The sequence below is a fragment of the Orbicella franksi genome, chromosome 10 (genome assembly GCF_964199315.1).
Source record: "Orbicella franksi chromosome 10, jaOrbFran1.1, whole genome shotgun sequence".
Lineage (NCBI taxonomy): Eukaryota > Metazoa > Cnidaria > Anthozoa > Scleractinia > Merulinidae > Orbicella > Orbicella franksi.
The window spans coordinates 17,091,500-17,112,468 of NC_138154.1; the positions used below are offsets into that span (position 1 = coordinate 17,091,500).

The 20,969-nt window shown below is 39.0% G+C and overlaps 1 protein-coding gene across 3 annotated transcripts; it reads left to right on the forward strand.

Moving 5' to 3' along the window:
• Positions 1–1,616: 1,616 nt before the first annotated feature.
• On the forward strand, positions 1,617–20,541 carry LOC145499819 (beta-1,4-N-acetylgalactosaminyltransferase 3-like). 3 transcript variants are annotated; one of them, XM_081479338.1, is made up of 17 exons: positions 1,617–2,642; positions 2,828–2,904; positions 5,091–5,196; positions 5,520–5,815; positions 6,195–6,381; positions 9,161–10,908; positions 11,218–11,273; positions 11,531–11,609; positions 11,710–11,731; positions 12,232–12,345; positions 13,212–13,261; positions 13,397–13,500; positions 14,020–14,092; positions 16,921–16,995; positions 17,205–17,283; positions 17,442–17,568; positions 18,844–20,541. In XM_081479338.1, the coding sequence occupies exons 1-17, from the start codon at positions 2,513–2,515 to the stop codon at positions 19,076–19,078; spliced, it is 3,558 nt and encodes a 1,185-aa protein (XP_081335464.1). In that variant the 5' UTR covers positions 1,617–2,512; the 3' UTR covers positions 19,079–20,541. The 3 variants fall into 3 exon arrangements, 1 of the variants encoding a protein (XP_081335464.1); XR_014050992.1 differs by lacking the exons at positions 17,205–17,283; positions 17,442–17,568; positions 18,844–20,541 and having other exon boundaries at positions 14,020–14,609; positions 15,680–16,943; XR_014050991.1 differs by lacking the exons at positions 16,921–16,995; positions 17,205–17,283; positions 17,442–17,568; positions 18,844–20,541 and adding an exon at positions 14,863–15,648 and having other exon boundaries at positions 14,020–14,609.
• Positions 20,542–20,969: the final 428 nt, after the last annotated feature.

Sequence of the window (20,969 nt, forward strand, 5' to 3'; positions counted from 1 at the left end):
AGTAGTTCTTCACGCATTTTCATGGCTTACTGGAATTACTGTAAGGCCGGTTCAACTGGGTTCAACTATTCCTTGCGTGTCGGGGTAAGTTGCAGGAGGTAAAAGTTTGCCAGTTTAGCTTCTAAAAGTGAAAACCCAAGAAACAAGTTTTAATTGCCCGCATTCAACGTGCATCATATTGACTTTAATAATTGCTGCAATGTGGAAGTGTTTGTGGTCAAAGTGGTTTGTTATTTTTAGAGAGCGTGGTTTTAACGCAAACCACGTTTTAAACAAAACAGGGCTGATATTAGTGTGCTTTTTGAAGTGATGTCCACACTTACGAAACAAAATTGAAAAAACATGTTTTTATAAACACGGGACTGATTTTTCGCAATATTGGTTAGTGTCTACTGACCATCAAAATGAGCTGTGAAGCGTTTGGATCTCAAATAAATATACGTTTATGGATATTCTGATTCCAAATTTGCACTGAGATTCATGTGGGTTTTTCTCTGTCCCTCCGACGAATGAATGAAACATTACCCGCTTATTAACCTGCTACCAGGCAGGTATTACTCTTTCAAGGAGCAGATTTTAAGATACAGAGGAGATCAGAATAAAGAAGTCGTTAAACCTCGTTAATTTGTAGCCTTTGTGCCGGAATTCACAAGTCAGCAAGAGTCTTTTTCAACTCAGTCATTCCAATTCTGCACCGTTCTTAACAGATTACAACTGGTTTCAGCAGAACCGAGTAAAACATCAAACTTATTTTTATATCCGTTATTGTTATCGTGAAAATAATCTATTGACACTGAAAGTAAATAATGTTAGTTAGCTTTTATTAGGCCTTTTAAGCTAATAAGGCCCAGGAAATAAAATAGACTACGAGGTTAGCTAAATTTACTTGCGCAATATATAGAAATATATTTTATTTTGATTGCGCAAATATAGCGCCGAGAAATTATCAAAGATAAACGAAAAAGGAGAGACAATGAGATGTCAACTTTTCCATTTTAATTTTTGAGATCGCTAATGGCGAACATAGGACTTCTAAGAAGTTTAATGACACGGCTTAGGAAAATGATTTTAATGCCGGCAAACTTTGCTCTTGAAGTGTGAATTCTCGGCAGCTTAATGTAAACCATACGTCACAACGAAAGTGATTCTTAGAAAATGCGAAAGCTCAAATGTCTTTTAAGACGAAAACAAGAAGTTATGATAATTGCCTAAACGAAATAACGTAAGTAGAGATGTCAGTACTAATTCGTACAGCGTAGTTGTTTGACCAGATTTACGTGTAAGGCTAAAGGAAATATTTTTCCAGTGGAAAATTCAGCAGCTCAAATCACGGAATTGCAAACTGATTTAGGCTATATTTTACTAAAAGTAGCATAGTCCCAAAATATGCCCCGAAAAACGTCAAATCGGGTGTTTTTCTAGACTGAAACAGGTATTTACAATTTTAATAACACCGGGAAATTGTACTATTCACCATGTCTTTGTTAGGATGATAACGGGCAAATCGTCCCACATGGGTAAGATGACAATATTTCACCTAGAGCTAGTTCGATTTTCCACTGGCCGAGTGACACTCGCACCTCAGTCTGTCAGTAGAAGGGACTCAGAGCAAGCGACACTCGACCGTCTCTGAATCTGATCGTTTGCTAGTAATAATTGGTCGAAGACAGGAATATAGACTCACAGGCTATGACTGTCACTGTTTTTATCGATTGGTAAATTGTGAGAGCAGATCCTAACCGGCGTGCGACAGACGGTTTTGACCACTTGATTAATAAAGGGGAGAGATTGGTTAGAATCAGTGGGTTTCCCACTGCTTTCTCTTCGGGTCCTACAGGCTTTCCGTGCAGATTCCCTCGGCAAACTTGATCAACGATTCTCCAAAATTGAAATAAACCATGGAATTTGACAGTGGCTGACAAACACAAAGCTGAAAAGATAGAAGTGTGGGGCTTCTTTTTCCCGCGGGACAAGATAAGAATACAGAACCGCAAGACCGAGAGAATTACACCAAGCATTTCTAAAAACCCTCTGGTCAAGATACGTTTTAAGCGGTTAAAGCCTCAAACCACTACAAGTGCAAAACTGACAAAACTAAGGAGTAGATATATTTATTATTTAGAGCTTGGATCTGTTCGGAAACTAGTAATTACAAATGCAAATACACTTAAGCGCCCGCTTGAGCGCAACCTGCCAAAGCAGTTGTGTTACACAATGTTTCTATTCGAGCGTACTTTCCGGTATAAACAAGTTCACTTCCGTTTCCAAGTCCCGGATGAAAAACTTCTAATAAATCCTAAATAACCTGAAATCATAAACTGACCCGCACAGACCTAATTGAATCGCGATTGTCAGTGATGAGTAGGACTTTAGTGCGTTGAAATGCTTCCCGACCAACGGATTTTTCCTCTGTGGATAACGTACTCTTGCCTGGAAACAATGGTTTAAACATTCCTCCGCACTAAGCATGGGATGAAATGAAAGATAACAACCCGTTGGCGATCCCGACAGCATGGTGGCGATTCGAAGAGTCAAGCGCTTGATTCAGCTTTCGGTTCTAGCTGTTTTGCTCGTCACGTTACTATTGTTTCTTCAGTGGAACGAAATATCAGACTCGGAGAAGTTCAATCCCGTCAAAAGAGGTATAGAGAATCAATTTAAAACGTTAATTTCACCCGTGACTAAATTTTGTAGGTTCGTCACTTATTGTTGTTGATTCTTGTGATATTTCGCCCGCATATCGCGATTTAAAAGTTTTTCACTCGGATAAAACAAAAGAAAGTGATATGTTCTTTTCGTGTTTTCTTCTCATTCTTGTATTTTTAAGGGAAGACGTCCTTGGATGTGGAGTATCGAGGTCTTACGGACCCCGAGCGAGAATTTGACGTGAATGAAATATTGAAGGTAAACAAGGATCTATTGTGGTACACAAGTTCGTGTCAAAAGAACTCGTCCGGTTATGTACCCTGAATGATATAAAGCAAGACTTAACTAATATTGATTCACTTCCCGTTCATAATTGCTCAAATAATGTCTAGTAAACGATGCTTTCTTAAACAAGACAATGAAATGTCATTTTCGGAACACGTTTATTGATTCATGTCATCTGCTCTATTACTGTCAAATTCCAACGTTCAATGCTTCTAGTCGGAGTTTGTAGACATCAGTTTGTCTCGCGAAGCAATCGATTTGAAAATATATATATATTTCTAAACCTTTTCAAGAAACCTTTTCATGTACATGACGAAAGTATCTGCTGTTTTTAGAGAAAGATGTAAAAAATTACTTTCATTCCGACAACCGCAAGGCACTTTCAGCTGCCGCATGTAGAGGAATGTTTGAAGATTTTCCTCGCAATAACAACCAGTATTTCCTTCCCGATCCCTTACATAAAGCTTTCTTATGATTGACAAAGTGGAGTACCAGATATGGCAAGCTGTTTATCTTGTTTCGAGCCACGCTCTATGGCGTCCTAAACACAATTATATTTTTTTTTCCATGTTTGATCGACATCCCGGACGCTTTCGACCTCGACTAATGTTTGTTTCATTTCAATTTCATATTTGTGTAAGAGCTTCAGATGTCACGCCAAGTTCGCGTGTTCAGCGAAAACTAATTGGACGCATATTTTGCAGAAATGTAGAGATAAATAACTTGCCTTACGAAGACTCTCTTTTTTAGTTCGTGCATGATCTACCATTAAATCAAATATTTGTATATCTTCCTGCGGTTTTCATATTAATCCGTACCCATATACAAATGTATCGTAGTTTAGTATTATTTCTTGCTCTTGCAAATTTAATTCGTGTCTCTATTGTGGCGTCAAGACTGCATTTTCTTTATCGCCAAACTATTTTGTTCCATTAGCTAGGCTGATTGCACTTTCTCCTCTCGCTTATTTTGGTGGAAAATTAAAATACATGTCGGTGGAATTATTTTGTTTTAAATACTTTTTAAACTTAAGTAATTAAAATTATTTGCAGATTAAGACAAATGTAATTAAAAATTCATTACAATTGGTCACTATTACGAAAAGCAAAATAGTTTTTTAAAATCATTTTTCTTTCACTTAAATTGCCCAAACATTTTTGTTGAAATGTCACATGTTGTCTATAATCTGATAAGGTTTTTATCAGATTGTCTTGCATGACTGGGTAAGGTGGAAATCATTTCTCATAATTGGATGTAGGTGGTGTCTAGAAAAAGTTTTTAAAGATTGGTTTTCATGGAATAACAGGCTGGTCACATATATCTGATAAGATTAAATTTTGTTTGAAAGTATTTTATTATTTTGTGGCAAGCATTTTTTGCAAATATTAAGAATTTATTGGGCTATCGACTCAAGTTTTTTGGCAAAAAAATAATTTTTTGTAACTGAAAAACTCTTCCTGCCAACCAGTATTTTGCTTTTCTTCATGCATTTCAAGAAGTGAAAATGCAGTTAAGTTACATGTACTTAATGGAAAGCTTTTAACTATATTTTTGTCCTGTAGTGTTTTTAACCTCTAAAATATATTAGCATGATTTCTATAGCTCAGCCTGTCAATTAACCTGACTCTTTTGCCAATTAGGAGGTTTTGCTTTATGGACAGCGGACAACCATAAATTGTCTGTCTCAACCTTCTAGAGTTTTCTAATGTCAGATCATACCTGTCAGGATGGCTGAGTGAAGAGATAGTAACTGTAATGGTTGCTGAACAATCTAGAATTTGGAAAATCTCCCAGTGGTAGATCTACGGTGGCTGTCCAGGGATCCCGGCCCCCTATTTTGTTGATTTCAAAAACAAAATGTAAGTCCATTTGAGCCTGAAAATTTTTCACTGTACCCATCCTCCATTGTGTCTTTTCGAGCAAAGTCTGCATTAGGCTGAAGTGCATTTTACCATTGTACACTCCACCATTCCCAGGATAGGATCTACATTAGTCCTTTGTAGGGTTACCCCCTGACATTAAGCTCTGTGGCGCCTGTGTGGAGAGACATAATATGAGACCCTAGAACAAAATGTAACGACCCCAGCCATGGCTCAAACTTGGACTACTTGATGGGGAGATTGTATTCATTAAGTTTGTTGGCTTTGGTTTTTTCCCAGGATATACAGGGAAACAATGATGCAGGTAAATACAGAGCAGAAGACTGGAAAACAGCATTTAGTGAAAAAGCCAAGCATCAAGTTGAGAAAAAAAACAATTTCCATGGTGAGTGTTTGTTTCAAAGCTCACTCAATTGAGTAACAGGTTATGTACTTGTTGCTGTAATTTTGTATATATACTGTACGTGGGTAATGAGCATTTTCAAGTACACGGTAGGACGTACCTGACTATTGGTTTTGTACAAATACACATGCATGGCTTCTCTGCTGTGTGAGCAATGATTTACCTCAGTCATCGCTCATTGTTCAAGCAATAGGGAACAAATTTTTCCCTCTCCCCCTTTCCCATTTGTGCAACTTTGGATCAACATAAGATCTTACTCAGCATTTTATTTTCTCTTCCTGTCACTGTTTAATTCTTGTTTGAAGGCAAATGGAAAGAGACTGCAGTTAGAGAAAAGATGGACCATGTAGAGAAGAGGAAACTGAAACAGTTAATGCCAAATGAAAGCCAAACATTAAACATCACTACTTCCAGTACCACGACTCACGACAATGCGACAATTCAAGTATTGACCACCTTGCCGACTGCAGCTGCAGTCAACAACAAGAAAAAAGGATCACCAAGACCTACTGCACAAGGACATGAAAAAGAATCACACACCCTTTATGATCACCACATTCAAAACAACCTTACCAGGAAAAGATTTCCATGGACAAAAGAGGTGATTTATATATTTTTCAGAGCTCTCACTCATGTAGATCTAATTCTAGAGTACAAGGGTGTGTGTTGGGGGGGGGGGGTTTGGTGGCTAGAAAAAGTGTGTGGGGGAGGGTAGGGAGAGAAGGAGTTAAGGTCACTTCGACTTGGTACTGAGGTGCCGCTAAATGTCAGTTTGTCATTTGCATTTTACCTCTTTAGTTACCGGAGTCCAAGTAGCTCAAGAGTTATTTCATTTGGAATGGCAATAAGCGGTGGACTTAAGTTTGTAACAAGGAAAGAATCATTTCAATGTAAATTGGTATTCACTTAGCTGTCAATCTACGGGTTCGTATTCCCCTTACATGTACTTCTACTAAATTCTTGATACCATATCTCTCTAGATGCTTGGAGGTCTAAACGTTCACATATGGCAGGCCTGGTGTGGAAGTACAATTCATGACCTGCGAAGAAACAGATTCTTCCCTTTGTACCCGGATGTTCGCCTGACCATAAAGAAATTCTTCCTTCGTCATATGGAAACTGACTACGGACAAAGAATATTTGGCTACATTCTTCCCCCTGTCTCAGGTATTACACACTTGCTAAGTAGAACTTGCCGAGTTACAAAAGGCATCCGTGCGTTTTAATAGCGATATGCTAAAGCTTATAACGTTTAGGTAATGGGAAGTTTAAAGACAACGGGTTCATTCTTTTAGCTGCCGCCTCGATAGATCTTGATAGCCAGCGAACACAGACGGATTTTCGGCTTTTGTTTCACGCCGCCGAAATATAGTTTTCAGTATTTTTCGGCGGCGTGAAACGAAAACCGGAAATCCGTCTGTGTTCGCAGGCTACTGCCTTGTCGGAAGATCAAGAAAAAATACATATAATCCACTTTCGAAAGATCAAAGAAAATTTGGCGGTATGTTAAACCAGAAAACCAGAAACCTCACTTGACAAATAGACTTTCAAGAGAAGACGATTGCGAAACTGCTTCTGCTCCCGAACTGCGGAGTAGAGAACCAAATCATTCCCATGATTCCACTGACTCGTAGACAGGTACGTCTCACAGAGCAGCTTTCATACACCAGTCTTTTTCGATGTTTCGGTGCAGAGAGGATGTAATAATGTTTGATATACATGTACTTAGCAGACTTTAAGAAAACAAATCAGTACATTGCCGTTTTATGCAACATGAAGTTTTGGCGGGGAACATGGAGCAGTTCGACGTGAGAATTAAGCAGCTCGACATGTACTATGGCGGGAAAACACCGCAGAACGCGTACGATTAACAAATTGACGTCACTTTTTCATGCGTCTGCCCTGTTATTGATGTTGAATTTCTTCATGGCATTGTCAAAGTAGCTGTGGATCTACGAGGCGATAGCCGAGTGGATCCGCAGACTACTTTGACAATGTCATGACGAAATTCATTGTCAATAACAGGACAGACGTATGAAAAACTGACGTCAACAATAGCATAACAAATTGTCAAATTGTCCTCTCTTGCTCGTTGACGCATCGCATAAATTATAAATTCATGTGTCTGTCCGCACATTGACGATGAAAATTAGCCAATGAGCGCGCGAGAACTTCTGCAGTTATCGTAAGAAAAGGTTTTACTAGTACAACGTTCGTGTGTTGAAATTCCCTATCGCGCTGTAAAAATTGTTTCCTTTATCTTTTATCTAGCCAAAGCATTCTATCGGTCGACTTGCAAGGTGTTTTACTCTGTGATCAAATTTGTTATAAATGGCCTCCGTATTTATAATTCTTAATAGTTTATGTTATATTTGATTTATCTGTTTATTTATTTGCAGTGTCCCCAATTCGCACATTTAACAGTGCTAAATACATTTGACACTTAAAGGAGAAAGGAGGACGAAAACCCAATTTTTAAAAAGTCGTTCTTACGAAAGCACATGACACGTCGCAATCAAATCGCTATGTTTTAGGATGTGAACTTACCTTTGAACCTGATTGTAACAGCAAAAAGCTCCGTACCAGAACAATTTGAATGTCGGCCATTTTGGAAGCCATGTGGAAGGCTTGGGCGCATAGCATGACGTCACTGTGCAAACGGGAAAAATGCGCGAATTTCAAGTACTACGTTTTAACTGAGATTGTCGTCAAATCGAATTATATCTAGCACTGTTTGTAGAGCTTGAAATGTTACGTTTATGTATAATCGAATCTTATGTTGGAGGATTAACCGAGCTCAACGAAACGTTCGAAATAAATCTCACAGCTAGCAAATCATTTGTGACCATTTGTGTACATGGCGCTTTCATGTTATTTAGTTCTCTTGGTACTCTCATTCCTTGACATAAACCCACGATAGTGGTCTCTAGGACTTTCCTTTGTAAACAAATCGTTTGAAAGCGGGGGAGCTGTGTTATACATCTAGGAGTTGGTTGATCTGCCTCTATGTCTGAACCAAAATAATATAAACAAGTTATATCGCAACCATTTCGCTGTCATTTGAGCCTGCCACGCACGCCACGACAAAATACGAAATAAATAATTTAAATCAAACAACACTTTTTCCTACCGAGTCCATGGCTGTTTATTAGCTTCCTAGTGCCAAAATAATTAACATCTGCTGAATACAAAAGTACTATTCACCTGAAATTTTATTATATGTACGGCTTCCTCGATCTCCTTGCAGCGTAAACATTCTTTCTCTTATTGCACTTCCCAGTTCACACGACACTCGCATACACACCACGATGTATTTCCTCTTCAGCTCTCATCTCGACTCTCGTGAACATCGTCTTCCTCTGACTTCGAACTGCCTCGCATAGGTTCAAAAGAAAAAGGCTCGATCTCAGCCATAATCTAAGCTAAATGCAGTTTCGACACAAGATTCTTCACAAATTTTGTTGACATGAAATGCATGTGCGCAGTGATGTCATAACATGGCGGCGGGCATTCCTTTTATGGAATTAATCGGAAGGAAAGATGTCCAAAATGGCGGACGTTCAAATTGAAAAATGACGATTGCTTTTGGACTCTTTTCGTCACTTTCGAAGGGCAAAATTCACTTTTTCTTGCATTTTACTCCAAATCTAAGCTATTGCAATAGTGTTAAGCTCCCATGTAAAATACGACTCCTAGCCTTCCGTTCTCCTTTAAATAAAGTTCTTCTTCTTCTTCTTCTTCTTCTTCTTCTTCTTCTTCTTCTGCTTCTGCTTCTGCTTCTGCTTCTTCTTCTGCTTCTTCTTCTGCTTCTTCTTCTGCTTCTTCTTCTGCTTCTTCTTCTGCTTCTTCTTCTGCTTCTTCTTCTGCTTCTTCTTCTGCTTCTTCTTCTTCTTCTTCTTTAGAATAATCACTAATTTTTCTTTTTTATATATTTTTATTTCTTCAGGAAAATACACTTTCGCTATATCTTCAGATGACAGTTCTGAACTCTGGTTAAGCTCAGATGAAAATCCTTCGAAAGTCAAACTCATTGCTTGGGTTGGAAATCGCACTCTTCTCAGTGGCACGTTTAAAACTAAAATCGGGCAGTTTACAAAGTACAAAACTCAGCTCTCCCGTCCTGTTTTCCTTCATAAAGGACAAAAATACTTCATTGAAGCGTTGCATAAACAGGCCAACCTACAAGATCACATCTTGGTCGGATGGAAAATTCCAGGTTTGAATCATTTCAGACACTTGTCTGGTTCCTCAATCTCGGCAGTTATCGACGACGTCAAAGCCCCAAAAGATGTAACTGAGTATGCTGAATTTATACCGCAGGACCTTCCAAGTCATTCTCATTACAGAACTTCGAGAGTTACACTTGACCCGAATTTTTTCAGAGTTGGATCGGACGACTTGCGTGACAAGGCGCACATGGCGAAGTTAGTGGACGAGCGTGACATCGAGAAGATATTCCCTAGTTGTCCGTACAGTCCTAGTTATTTAGTGGACTTCAAACTGAGGCGTTATGATGGCGTGAAGCTAATTCACGATACTGCGCTTTATCCGAATGATTATTCTGATCTGATGCACATGAAACAATACGACCAATGCGTGCGACGAAGGGTCAAGGACTCACATGGCAGCCAAGTTGGTTCTCTTCCACCTAAACTGAAGTCGAATCGAAGTCTCTACGAGAATGGAAGCATCGCTGTATTTCGTGACGGTAAAGCGTTTTTACCGTTGTCGTTCGCGAAAAGTGCGGAGGAAAGAGAGCAAGCGGAAGAACAGTTGCTTGAAACGCAAATGGACTTGAGGGATATTAAGAGACTGAGTCAAGAAGTTGAAGATTCCACTCAGTCATCAAAGGAAGCTCATCCTACCAAGCAGGCGCATTCTTCACCAAACCATAACCAAGAAAAAATGTTTGAAATGAAGAAAAAAGCGAAGCGGAAAAAGACGATCACAGCTTCTAATAAAAGAACGAAAAGGAGCTCTTCAAAGAAGGAAGAGTCCCCTGAGAAAAGTAAGGACAGGAAAGGGAGAGATAAAGGCAGGAATAGCAGGCCTCCACAGGCTTTACCAGTTGGATCAAAACGGGAAGATGTACGTGACATCGAAACAGCTGCGCCTGGTAGATCACATGATCAAGCATCACGTGATTTGACGACAATCCAGTCAAATCGAGAAGATAGTTCAATAGGAACTCGGCGTAAACTGTTGACCATCGATACTAATAGCACTGTGGTACGCGCACCCAATCGTGGTATCGCATCAAATGGGGTCAATCCTGCGGGGTCGTCCCGCAATACTCTTGCAGTGAGCAGAATCGACGACAACCTTGAGCCGAGCAGGCGTCATAATTTCTTTGGATATGGCTTGTTCAATGCGCACCTAGAGAGAGGACAGAACTCGAGCTATAGCAACTCACAGCAACACGGAGGACGCATCCAGTTTTACCCCGTTGATAAGCAAGACGATCAAATGACGAGGATGAACGCGGCAAGGGAGTTCGTGCGCAAGATGATCTATGCCGTGCAAATCTACAACCATCGTGTCAATTCGCGCTCCCTGACCGAGGCTGTGTTCAGGAAATTTGGAGTCAAAATGAAGATACCGAACATAGTGAGGGTTCCAGATTACAATGGCTGGATTTTTCATCAGAACAGGACTAAGTGCGCCAGCGATGGAAATCTGCTGCTAAACACTGACGTAAGTACCCTGACTTTGCGCCTTTACTTTTACATTTTAATGGCACTAAAATTTATTTCGCTATCGGAACACTCGAGTACTCGCTTTGTGCATTTGGTGTACTTTTTTGCGCATTGCGCAATTACGCGTTTTCCTGCGGTCGCCGTTTAAGAGAGGGAGAATCTTTACGTTTTGCTCTGCAAGTATCAAAAAAAAGAGTTTTCTCAGGTAAATAAAAATGACATCAAAACGATGCAAAAAGTTTAAACGATTAAGTTGGAACGAAGATATGTTTATTGTTGGTGAGAATGTTTTGTTTTTACTACACAGGTGGCGATAAGTGTCGTGAATCGATACATGCGCGCACTGAAGAAAGCTAGTAACAGGTAAGAATTCTAACGAAAACGTCATGTCATGCGTGACAAAAATGTTTACGTCGAACAATGTCAAGTACCCTATCTCTATAAGCAAACTAAATTACTTAATTTTCAAATTCAACTGGCGGTTAACAACCCTCTATTATTTAGCATCGGCGTCATTTTTGAAATAACCCGTATGCGTTGTAACCGGTGCTCTGATTGGCTCATTTGACCATTTTTCCCTAATCACTAACTCGCTGTTCTCGTTTCTTGTAACTCAACAGTAAATACTCCTTGAAAGGTATCGTGAATGTGGAAGAAAATCACGATGTTATGAAAGGAGACAGATATCTAATTGAACTGGTAAGTCAATACTGCATTACCAACGTCGTTTGGAAAACATTTTTGATCTGTCTTCAGCTCAGCTGTTGTGAACTCACAATTACATTGTCTTTCTTTGCAGGAGCTGAATGTCGAGGGAAGAAGTGAGTGGTTGTTATCAAAATTGAAATTAATTCTAAATTATTTGTGTCACTGTGTAACTGATGAAAAGAAATACTGTGAAAAGAGAAGAAATATCGATAACTAGAAATCACTAGTTCAGCATTTTCCGAAGCATGATCTTTCTTCGATCTTTTGCACGCTAAGAATCGGGGCCTCTTCCACTCTTCGGAGATTTTCGGAAGAGCATTATTTACCCATGGCCTCGACGAAATGGAATAAAGTTGCCTTTCAATCACCTTCCACTCTGTGTTAAAACTCGCCTCGCGTACAAAATAAACTTTACACTGATCCTTTGAAACTTCAATTTTGTACGAGACGTTTTCCGCAGCTCATTATTGTATGAATCTTCCGTTGTGTTGTGATCAGAAGTATCAAGAGTGCTTTAATTGAACACGTGAAACAACGATAACACTTTTCCTTTCACCAAAGCAGAATCGAAAATGTATATTTTTGCCGCTATTTTGTGGTTTTCATTTTGTAGATTCATCTGTTCGCTTGTCACAGTATATATATCAGAAAATCGGCAGCACGGAATTCTGTTTACCAAAAGCGTTTGTGTTGAATCAACACTCCACGGTGCATATCATTATCCCAGGTTAGTAAATACATTAACTGTTAAGTAACTTGTTGAGCCAGTTATTCGCGCGTGCCCTGACGCACCCTATTCACGCGAGGTCTTGGATTGTTAAACGACTTGTTTTCATTCGCTCATTAGCATTAGCATTAGCAAGTAAGGACAGCTGGACATAAGTATAAGCATAAGGAGACCGCACATGTATCGTTCTCGTTATGCCTATGCAGGAGCGGATCTAGGGGGAGGGTGCAGGGGGTGCGCACCCCTCCCTGGGATGAAGCCTTCTTCGTAATCACTTTTAAAATTTGTTTACCTCACCAGTCAGTTATTCCATTCCTTAGTGGTGCATCCCCTCCTGAGAAAAATCCTGGATCCGCTCCTACTATGTTATGCTTATGTCCCAGTGAGAACGTCGGTGACACAAGTACAAGCTTAAGCACGAGCTAGTCAACCAGTCATAACTCAGTTCGACCCAGACCTCTGCGAAAACATCGGAAACAACAAGGCAGACTCCGCCGTATTGTTTAACAATTGAGGAGGGCTGGTAATAATTCTCGTCTTCAAAGCCACGTATTTATTTGATGAAAATATCTGGTATCCAAAATCCCCTTTATTCTGTGCTTGTGTATGTCGTTACCCTATGTTCAGGTGTCCTCGTCATCTTATGTTAACGCTTTCCTCTGTTAAGAACCAGCCTTTTAATGGATTCTTTGGCGTTACTGAACAATTTATTGATAATAATTTGACAATAATTTTACTATGATACTTTAGCTACAAGTTCATTCGTTTAGGCCAGAACTTTACAATGCTGCAACTAAATTGTGAATTTTAAACTTCTGTTTGAGCTAATTCAATTTTCGTTTTTCTCGCGTTTCTGTTTTATGCAGTCAAGAACCAAGGAAAGTGGGTTCAGCATTTTATTGACAACATGGTCGAGGTAAGAAGCAATTGAATTTGAGTCTAAATGCTATAGACGGGAAGTTTAAACACTACTTGGTCAATTATCAGTTTTTTTTTCATTTTACCAGTATTGTCCAGAGCAAGTTTGACCTGGTTTTTGTTTATTTTCCAGCTCTACTTACAGACAGGCGATCCTCATGTAAACATAATCATTGTAGACTTCAGTAGTACGGATATTGATGTGTTGGCCGCTTTGAAACGAAGCCAGTTAAAAAGGTAAAGAACCTTGATTGAATTCATTTTGCTCGCTAATGCCACAACTCACTGAAACCTTGTTCATCTATGGGTAGAAAAACCTTTTCACATAGGATTGCCGAAATCATGTGCAAGTCTAAACCAATCACGATTTAGCTACTTAAATAGCGCGTGACACGCTTTGTTTGGTATACCTCCTGATTGGCTAAAAAAATCACGTGGGTTTATTCAGAAAATATTGCAAGCTCTACATTCGTTTCAGTCCAGGACAACGAGGGAGTTACAAAGATAGACATTTGTTTTGAAGGCTTATGAAGAAAAAATGATAATAGTTTGAAACGTTCTCTCGCTAAAAATATTTTAAAACACAAGTTTTCGACTGCCTAAACTGCATTCTTCAGCGGGTGTGCTCTGAATGCTGTGATGTTGCACGAGAATGAATTGCTGATTGGCACGATATTCAATTAAATTTTTTACGTAATTGTTTGTAAATTGACTAATTGTTTGTAAGTTGACTCAGTTGTTTCATCTGCTGTTCAGGTATCAAGTAAGGAAATTAAAAGGGGCTTTCCAGAGAGCGTATGGTATTCATGCTGGTGCAGCGTTAGTCAAGGTTTGTTGCGTAAAAAAATTGTCTCACTTCACCTTGGGGTACTATGTGACATCACATTCTTTAGCTTCAATGTTATTCAGTGATAGAATCACTCATTCACAACTTGACCAGCTCCTAGTTCGTAACCTTTACATGTAATTAGGTGTCTCAGTTTTGTGACTTGTCATTGAAATCGGGTAGCAGCTCTCGTATGATCTCACATGAATGGCTCGATACCCAATAGAAAACAATGCCTCTAATCAGTCCGGAATATCCCGATAAATTAGGACAGTCATGACGTGATGAAGCTATTGTTAGCCGGGAAAATGGCGGATCTTTTGTGCGGACCAAGAAAATATGTTGTTTCCAGTCTCGCATAGAGTCTGGCCAGCATTATCCAGGACTTTCTGGGACCAAACGTTGAGAAGGAGAATAAGCGGCCATTTTGGTAGTGGGAGAACGTTGACTGTCTTCTAATCATTGAGTTTTTTTGGTGTCAAGCGACGATGTAGACGCGATTTTGTGGCCAAATATTAAGGTTAGTAAAGTGTACGCGTTATTTTCTAGTATTCACGTATTTTTCATTGAGCTGTGTATATTTTTTACTGGTTCTAGTGTTGTTAAAGTTTCATCATGCCAAATTACACGGTTGTAAACAACGTCGATATTTTGTAAACTCTCTTTGAATTTGAGGCGTTACAAGTGTACCTGAACCGCTGTTGTTATAAGGCTTGAGTAATGCATCATTCCTTCATTTTTATGACAGTTGTTTTCAATTTCTCTCTCTTAAGTACATGGAAGAGCATACTCGACTGCTCGAGGCACTTTGCCGAATTTTTGGGGAAAAAACAAAGGGAAAAGAGAGGAAAGAAGACGTCGCTAAGTACGCGGACGAAATTAAACAAATTTGGGAGGTCTCTGTTTTGGTGGATTCACCGAATGTGCACCCCAGTTTTATCACTGGAGAGCCAGCAGCCTGTTGAAAACCACCTACAGCACAGAAGTGGCAGCGAAACAGACAGGCCAGGGGTAGTGCAGTGATTCCCTGTAAATGAATGCTATCAGTATCCCAAGGAATGGCACAAAGGGTAGAGAGATTGTTTGTGCTCATTTACCAGAGGTTGAGGGCCATGGAAACATGTAAGTTAAAGTTTGTAGGCGGCATTGTACTCTTTGTTTTGGCATTTTTCAAAAACTATACACACTGCAGCTGTACCTAGTAGATGATGATTCTTTTCACCTCCCCATGAAGCTTGAATGTACCAGAAAGTAATGTGTTTGAAAAATAATTTTTATGAACGCAAAGACTGAAAAAGTACGAGAGTTTAGAATGTAGTGTCGAGTGTTGAACATTACTAATTGTGAAACTAATGCGAAACATTAATTGGTTGTGAACAGGAAACATATCAGTTTGGTTAAGAATATGTAATAAAAAATAGAAAACATAAGAGTTATCAGACCACTTGAGGGCAATCTCTTATTTAGTGAGACTAATGTGGTAACTACATTCAAAATAAATTCATATGTTAAAACGAAAAATACATTTGTAATAATATTGACTTCTGTAAGCAATGTAATAATCTTCTAAGAGCTTGGGATTTGTTTCAGGTCCTGCATTCTGCTAAGAGGCAAATTCAAGGTTGAGAGTACCTAAAGAGTGAATAAAATAAAATGGATTTCACTTTCAAGACTGAATTTGTTTTGTATACTTTAAATAAATATATAATAAAACCTTGGGACATATGGATGGATTGTGAATGCTCCCTTGTCAACCTGTCCAGGAATTATATTTTGATATTTTTGGGTAAATAACTTGTGAAAGTCAGCAATTGTATGTAAGTTTTCATAATTTAAATGTGAAGATCAGACATGATATCTTTTAGCACAGTAACAAATAGATACAAGAAATATTTGAAATAAATACCAAAATGGAGAAATTTCAGATTTACAAAGAATATATTAACAGAATTTTTGGCTATCCTTGCATCTGACAACACTAAAATTTTGGATACATTTTTTCTAGCTTAGTTTATTTTGTATAAAAGAACAAGAATTTCTCACTCGTATGCGTTATTGAAAATTCTGTTTTAATGATGATTTCATTTCCTCGATTTAGCCAAAACGTATAACATTTTGGACGTCTACAATTTATCTTTGCTGGCATATAAGAACACGAGCGTGCTGTCGATTTCGGCCCGATAATCCCTAGATAGGAGGAAAGCCTCAATTCTCATATCGATCATTTCTGTGCTTAGAAAAATGCAGAGTAAAGATGCTTACCGATTGTACGGTCTCTTTCCAAAGAATGATAACAGCAGCTCGTCGCCCGCATTGCGTTCTGTGGTGCTTCCTTCGGTCCGAGGATAATTGTTATCTGGGCAGAATTGTCTGTGACATTGAACGCGAACACAAACTTTCCTTTTACTTTATAATTTGGACAGTATCTAACTCAATTCGAGATAAATATATACCTCCTGAAGGCCCGCATTCATGGCATTGGAAAGTATTCGCGACTCTCTTTGTCCGCCATCTTGAATCTCTTGGTTTGTTGTGAAACACAACACTCCAATCAAAACACGCATTCTCATTGGTTGAAACGTGAGTTTCGTGACATCACAGATGTCCTAATTTATCGGGATATTCCGGGCTGCTAATCCCAAACCAATTACAGCTGCTACACTGTGACGACAAAAAGAAACACAAGCTCACAAGAGCGGCTACACTTTGCCTCATCTGATAGCTTTGTTATGCAAACCGTGTCTACACTCGAACAAACCTTGCTCCAAATTGTTTATCATGTAGTTAGTGATATTTTGGTGGGTGACGCGACACTTATTTCCTTTTTCTAGAATCCCCGTGACATTATTTTCATGTGCGATCTTCATCTTCAAATCCCAAGTAACATCGTCGACATTATTAGAAAGGTAACAAATGCTTATGAGCTAATTATTATGGTTGTCGGTTTCTTTTCGGCTACGAGGATTGATCGAGGTCATGATTTGCTAAGCAACATCACGTTAAGTGACTTCATCAAGCTGACATGACGGTGCAATTTCTGATTAACAAAAAAATGGTTAGAAACTGTTGTGTAAATTTTTTGGAAAGGGTAACTGACTAGTATTTGTTTTTGCAGCACTGTGTTCAAGGAAAGATGGCATTTGCACCGATTGTTGCTCGACTTCATTGTGGTTTCTCGCCGTCGCTTCCCTTCGGTAAAGTTGTTGTCTTGCAATTTTTATATATTACAACAGATAATGCATGGAACGCCCCATGGGTGGACTTGGGTGAAATACCCCGAGGTCGGCCTTGTCTTAACCGAGCCCAGTTATCTAACTGCGCCTTTCCTTGTAATTTATCTTTGCTGCCATAGGTTTTTGGGAGCTTCAAGGTTACGGGCTGTTCGCCATGTATAAGTCAGATTTCACTCGAGTTGGTGGAATGAACTACAAGGAATTCAGGACCACGTGGGGAGGAGAAGACTGGGAACTATTGGACAGGTAGGATAGAAACGTATATGAAGTAAAGTAAGGTCAATTTGCAAGCACGGGGCTATTGATATATTGTCGTCGAGTAAATATAGAATGCTTTCATTACGTAAGTAGGATGTTACAGATAAAACAATAAAACTCTTAGCACAGTAACATATTAGATCCTTTGAGTTCCTCACAAATCCTTCTTCTAGATCCTAAAATCTATTTAACCCTTTGAATACCAAACTTTAGCCAAAAAATACCGTTTTTAACCGTTTAGTCAGGTTTTTTAGCTGCCATGACGCTAAATAAACCTAAGTTTTGCTAAGAAAGCTTTTTTTTGCTAAAAGGAGAGATTTTTCGAGGATTAGGCACAAAATTGAGCAAAATTTCAATTCCGGGCATGCGCATAAGCCAAAATTTGGACTTTTCTTTTTTTTTTTTTTTGCCATTAACCGTTCTCAATTTTGTTTATTGCCCCTTTCCTTTCTGTTTTTCTGGGCCCTTTTACACTGGCTACCTTTTGCGTTGTATATTCTTTCTGGCTGCGGTGAAAAGTTGGATGTTAATTACGGGCGAAGCCTAGAAATGGACCTTGATCAATCATAGGCGTAGTGGACCATTTTACCACCGTTTTTGCACCAAAACTAATAACGTTTTTCGATTTGCGACGTCGGAATGTCGTCGATATCTAGACCTGACCATTGTGCGGAAAGGCCTAGCCATTACTACTATCTGCTCATCAAGAATATCTGATGACATTTAAATTGATGACGTCACAAGTGTTACAAAGAGCGCGACCATTAAGTGGCCGTATATGGCCACTTGGGCTTCAAAGGGTTAAGGACGGACCATAAGTTTTTGATGGGGAAAGGGGGGCGGGGGCGGGGGGAGGATTGGGCAATTTCCTTGGGCATGAAATTGTTTTCTCACCTTTAGATTGTGCATGTTGTTTTTTGGTGGGCAATAGGTTGTGCAAAGATTATTTTTGACAGGAAGTAGATAGTAGAAAGCCGTTGTTCAATATTTCCCCCATGGATCCCCTTGCACGATATTTTTTTCGGCAGTTTTCGCTTTGCAGGAAATTTTTTTTGAAAATTGTTTGATTGTCTCTTTAGGTAAGCTGTTCCATTAATTTACAATATTAATCCGCGGCTGGAACTTAGATAACGTAAATTCGGCATTACTAAGACTGTAGAACAAAACCTTGTGTCGCAAAATAAACTGATTGTTTACGGTAGGGAACATCATTGTCGCTTTACTGCTGGCCCGTTGATAATTAACTATGCTCCAATTCTACAGAGTGCTCCTCTACAAAATGGAGGTGGAGAGATTACGTGTGCCCAAATTTTACCACTACTATCACTCCAAGAAAGGAATGTGGGGAACCAGGAACATGTTCAACTCAAACAACCGTGATATGTTTGGCCGCTTTGATGACAACAGTGAAATTATACCACTGTACAACGAAACGAAAGAGCGAGAAGAAGAGAAACGTTTTATATACTACAGAAAGTATTCTCATAGCAAAAGATAGTTTAGCTGTAGTTTTTAGTAGTAGTGTACAAATTTCAGTCATAAAATAGGGTAGTTTTAGTTCACAATATTTCTGCATTAGTGTGAACTGCAGAAAATTTCATTTAGCTAGGCCAACTTAAAGACACCGGAAATAAGAACGACTCTGGAATTCAGTAATTCTCCAAGTATGAGACGAATAATTTGAGTTATGCCCTTTCAACACCGCTAAATCTTCAATAAGCCGCTAGTAAAGTTGCCTGTAAATGTCTGTAGATGATCAACATTTATACAGAGCAGTTTTTTCCCTTTCCTTTTACATTTGGCATAGTTATTAACTTTCATTTGGCGTGGTCAGCACCTTTTACATGTTCTGTTCTTTTGTCATATTTATTATTTCTTTTTCATCGGGTTAATTGTTTTTAATCATGCCAATTAGGTCGAGCTTGTTGCCCCTTAGAGTTTGGCTCTGAGTGGGTGATTATAAAGCCAACATGTTATCAAACAGTCGGGCCTTGCTAATCTGGTGATAATCTGAGTTATTAAATGGGTGTCCCGGCAATAATTGTGCACGTAGTAACGAGGTGTTGACGCTGAGTAAGGTGTGGGGTTCGGTCACATTGGTAATAAGGTTTTATTTGGAGGAAAAGCGAATTAATAAACATATATTATATACGAACAGAAATTATACATACATTATATATGAACAGAAATTCCAAATGTATATATATTTTGTGACAACGGTTCGTCTGTGTTACAGACACCAGGAAAATACCAATTTTTTAAAGACTTCCGTCAAAGCTAAAATAATGACAGTTGAGCATCGTCATGTTGAAGATGAAACCTGCGGAAATTTTTTCTCATTAATAATTGAGATACTTTAATACTGTAATAAATTTCTCCTAGTCTAATTGATAAGATGCAGCTGGTTTCATCCTGCCAGTTCTATTGGATAAAGGGAATACTATTTATACATTTATGGTGAACATGACAACAGGTGACTGGATTTTTATCTGTGAGTACATATCGGGGAGGGGGCAGGGGGGGGGGGGGGAGGAATTGGTTAGTTACTTATAAAATCGAGTTTACTTCACATGACGTACACATTAAAACTAACATGTAAAACTCTACTGTACAGTCGGCCAGGGAAATTGCAGGTTTCAATACATCATACGAGGCTTTACATTAAAGTGTCAAATGGATATACGAATCTTTAGGAAATCTATTAAATTACGAGGTACAGTACCAAAATGGTGACACTTTTCTATTTAAAAAAAAAAACAGTGTGTAATCGCGTTTGTACGCCAGGCCTGCGAGCAAGCTCTGTGTGCGGAGAAGTGATTAGCTTAAGTACATAGGTGGGGAGATGTCAAGACTATGAAATGTCTTAGCAGGTTTACATTACTTTTTTTATTGTTAAGTTGATTCTCAGATTGTTATTATTATTATTATTATTATTATTATTATTATTATTGAAATAAAAATGATGGTCGTTACTTATAAAGAATTGCTTATTAAACGAATCTATTGTCGAGGAAAAGGTTGTTGTTATTCATCGTGGTAGATGCAATAATAAAGTGTATTATCGTTTGTCTCACGATGTAGTCACTTGAGATGTAGATCGCGACGTTTCGACTGCTTACTGCTAGTCTTCTTCAGGCGATAAGGTCGACTGATTGCACGGTATCATTTATATCACAAAGGTCGGCTGTGATTGGTGCATTTCGATCCTCCTATTGTTCCATTGTTCCGGCGAGTAGCTGTTCCCTCAGTGGTCCGCTGTTGTACCGTTCTCCTGTTGTTGTGCTTCTTGATCGTGGGTATCCACCAGTGTCTACAGGAAACCAACACATACTGATCAGTATCTAGCGTATGATTCACACCACCCTCAGTCAGTAAAGCGCGGTATTGTG

What these genes read in the sequence shown, in the direction of transcription:
- LOC145499819 (XM_081479338.1), top strand. Translation starts at nt 2,513, where the DNA reads ATGGTGGCGATTCGAAGAGTCAAGCGCTTGATTCAGCTTTCGGTTCTA. An exon ending in CTGAAGAAAGCTAGTAACAG is followed by an intron (nt 11,274 to 11,530) that starts GTAAGAATTCTA and finishes GTAACTCAACAG; the next exon opens with TAAATACTCCTTGAAAGGTA. An exon ending in GACTGGGAACTATTGGACAG is followed by an intron (nt 17,569 to 18,843) that starts GTAGGATAGAAA and finishes CCAATTCTACAG; the next exon opens with AGTGCTCCTCTACAAAATGG.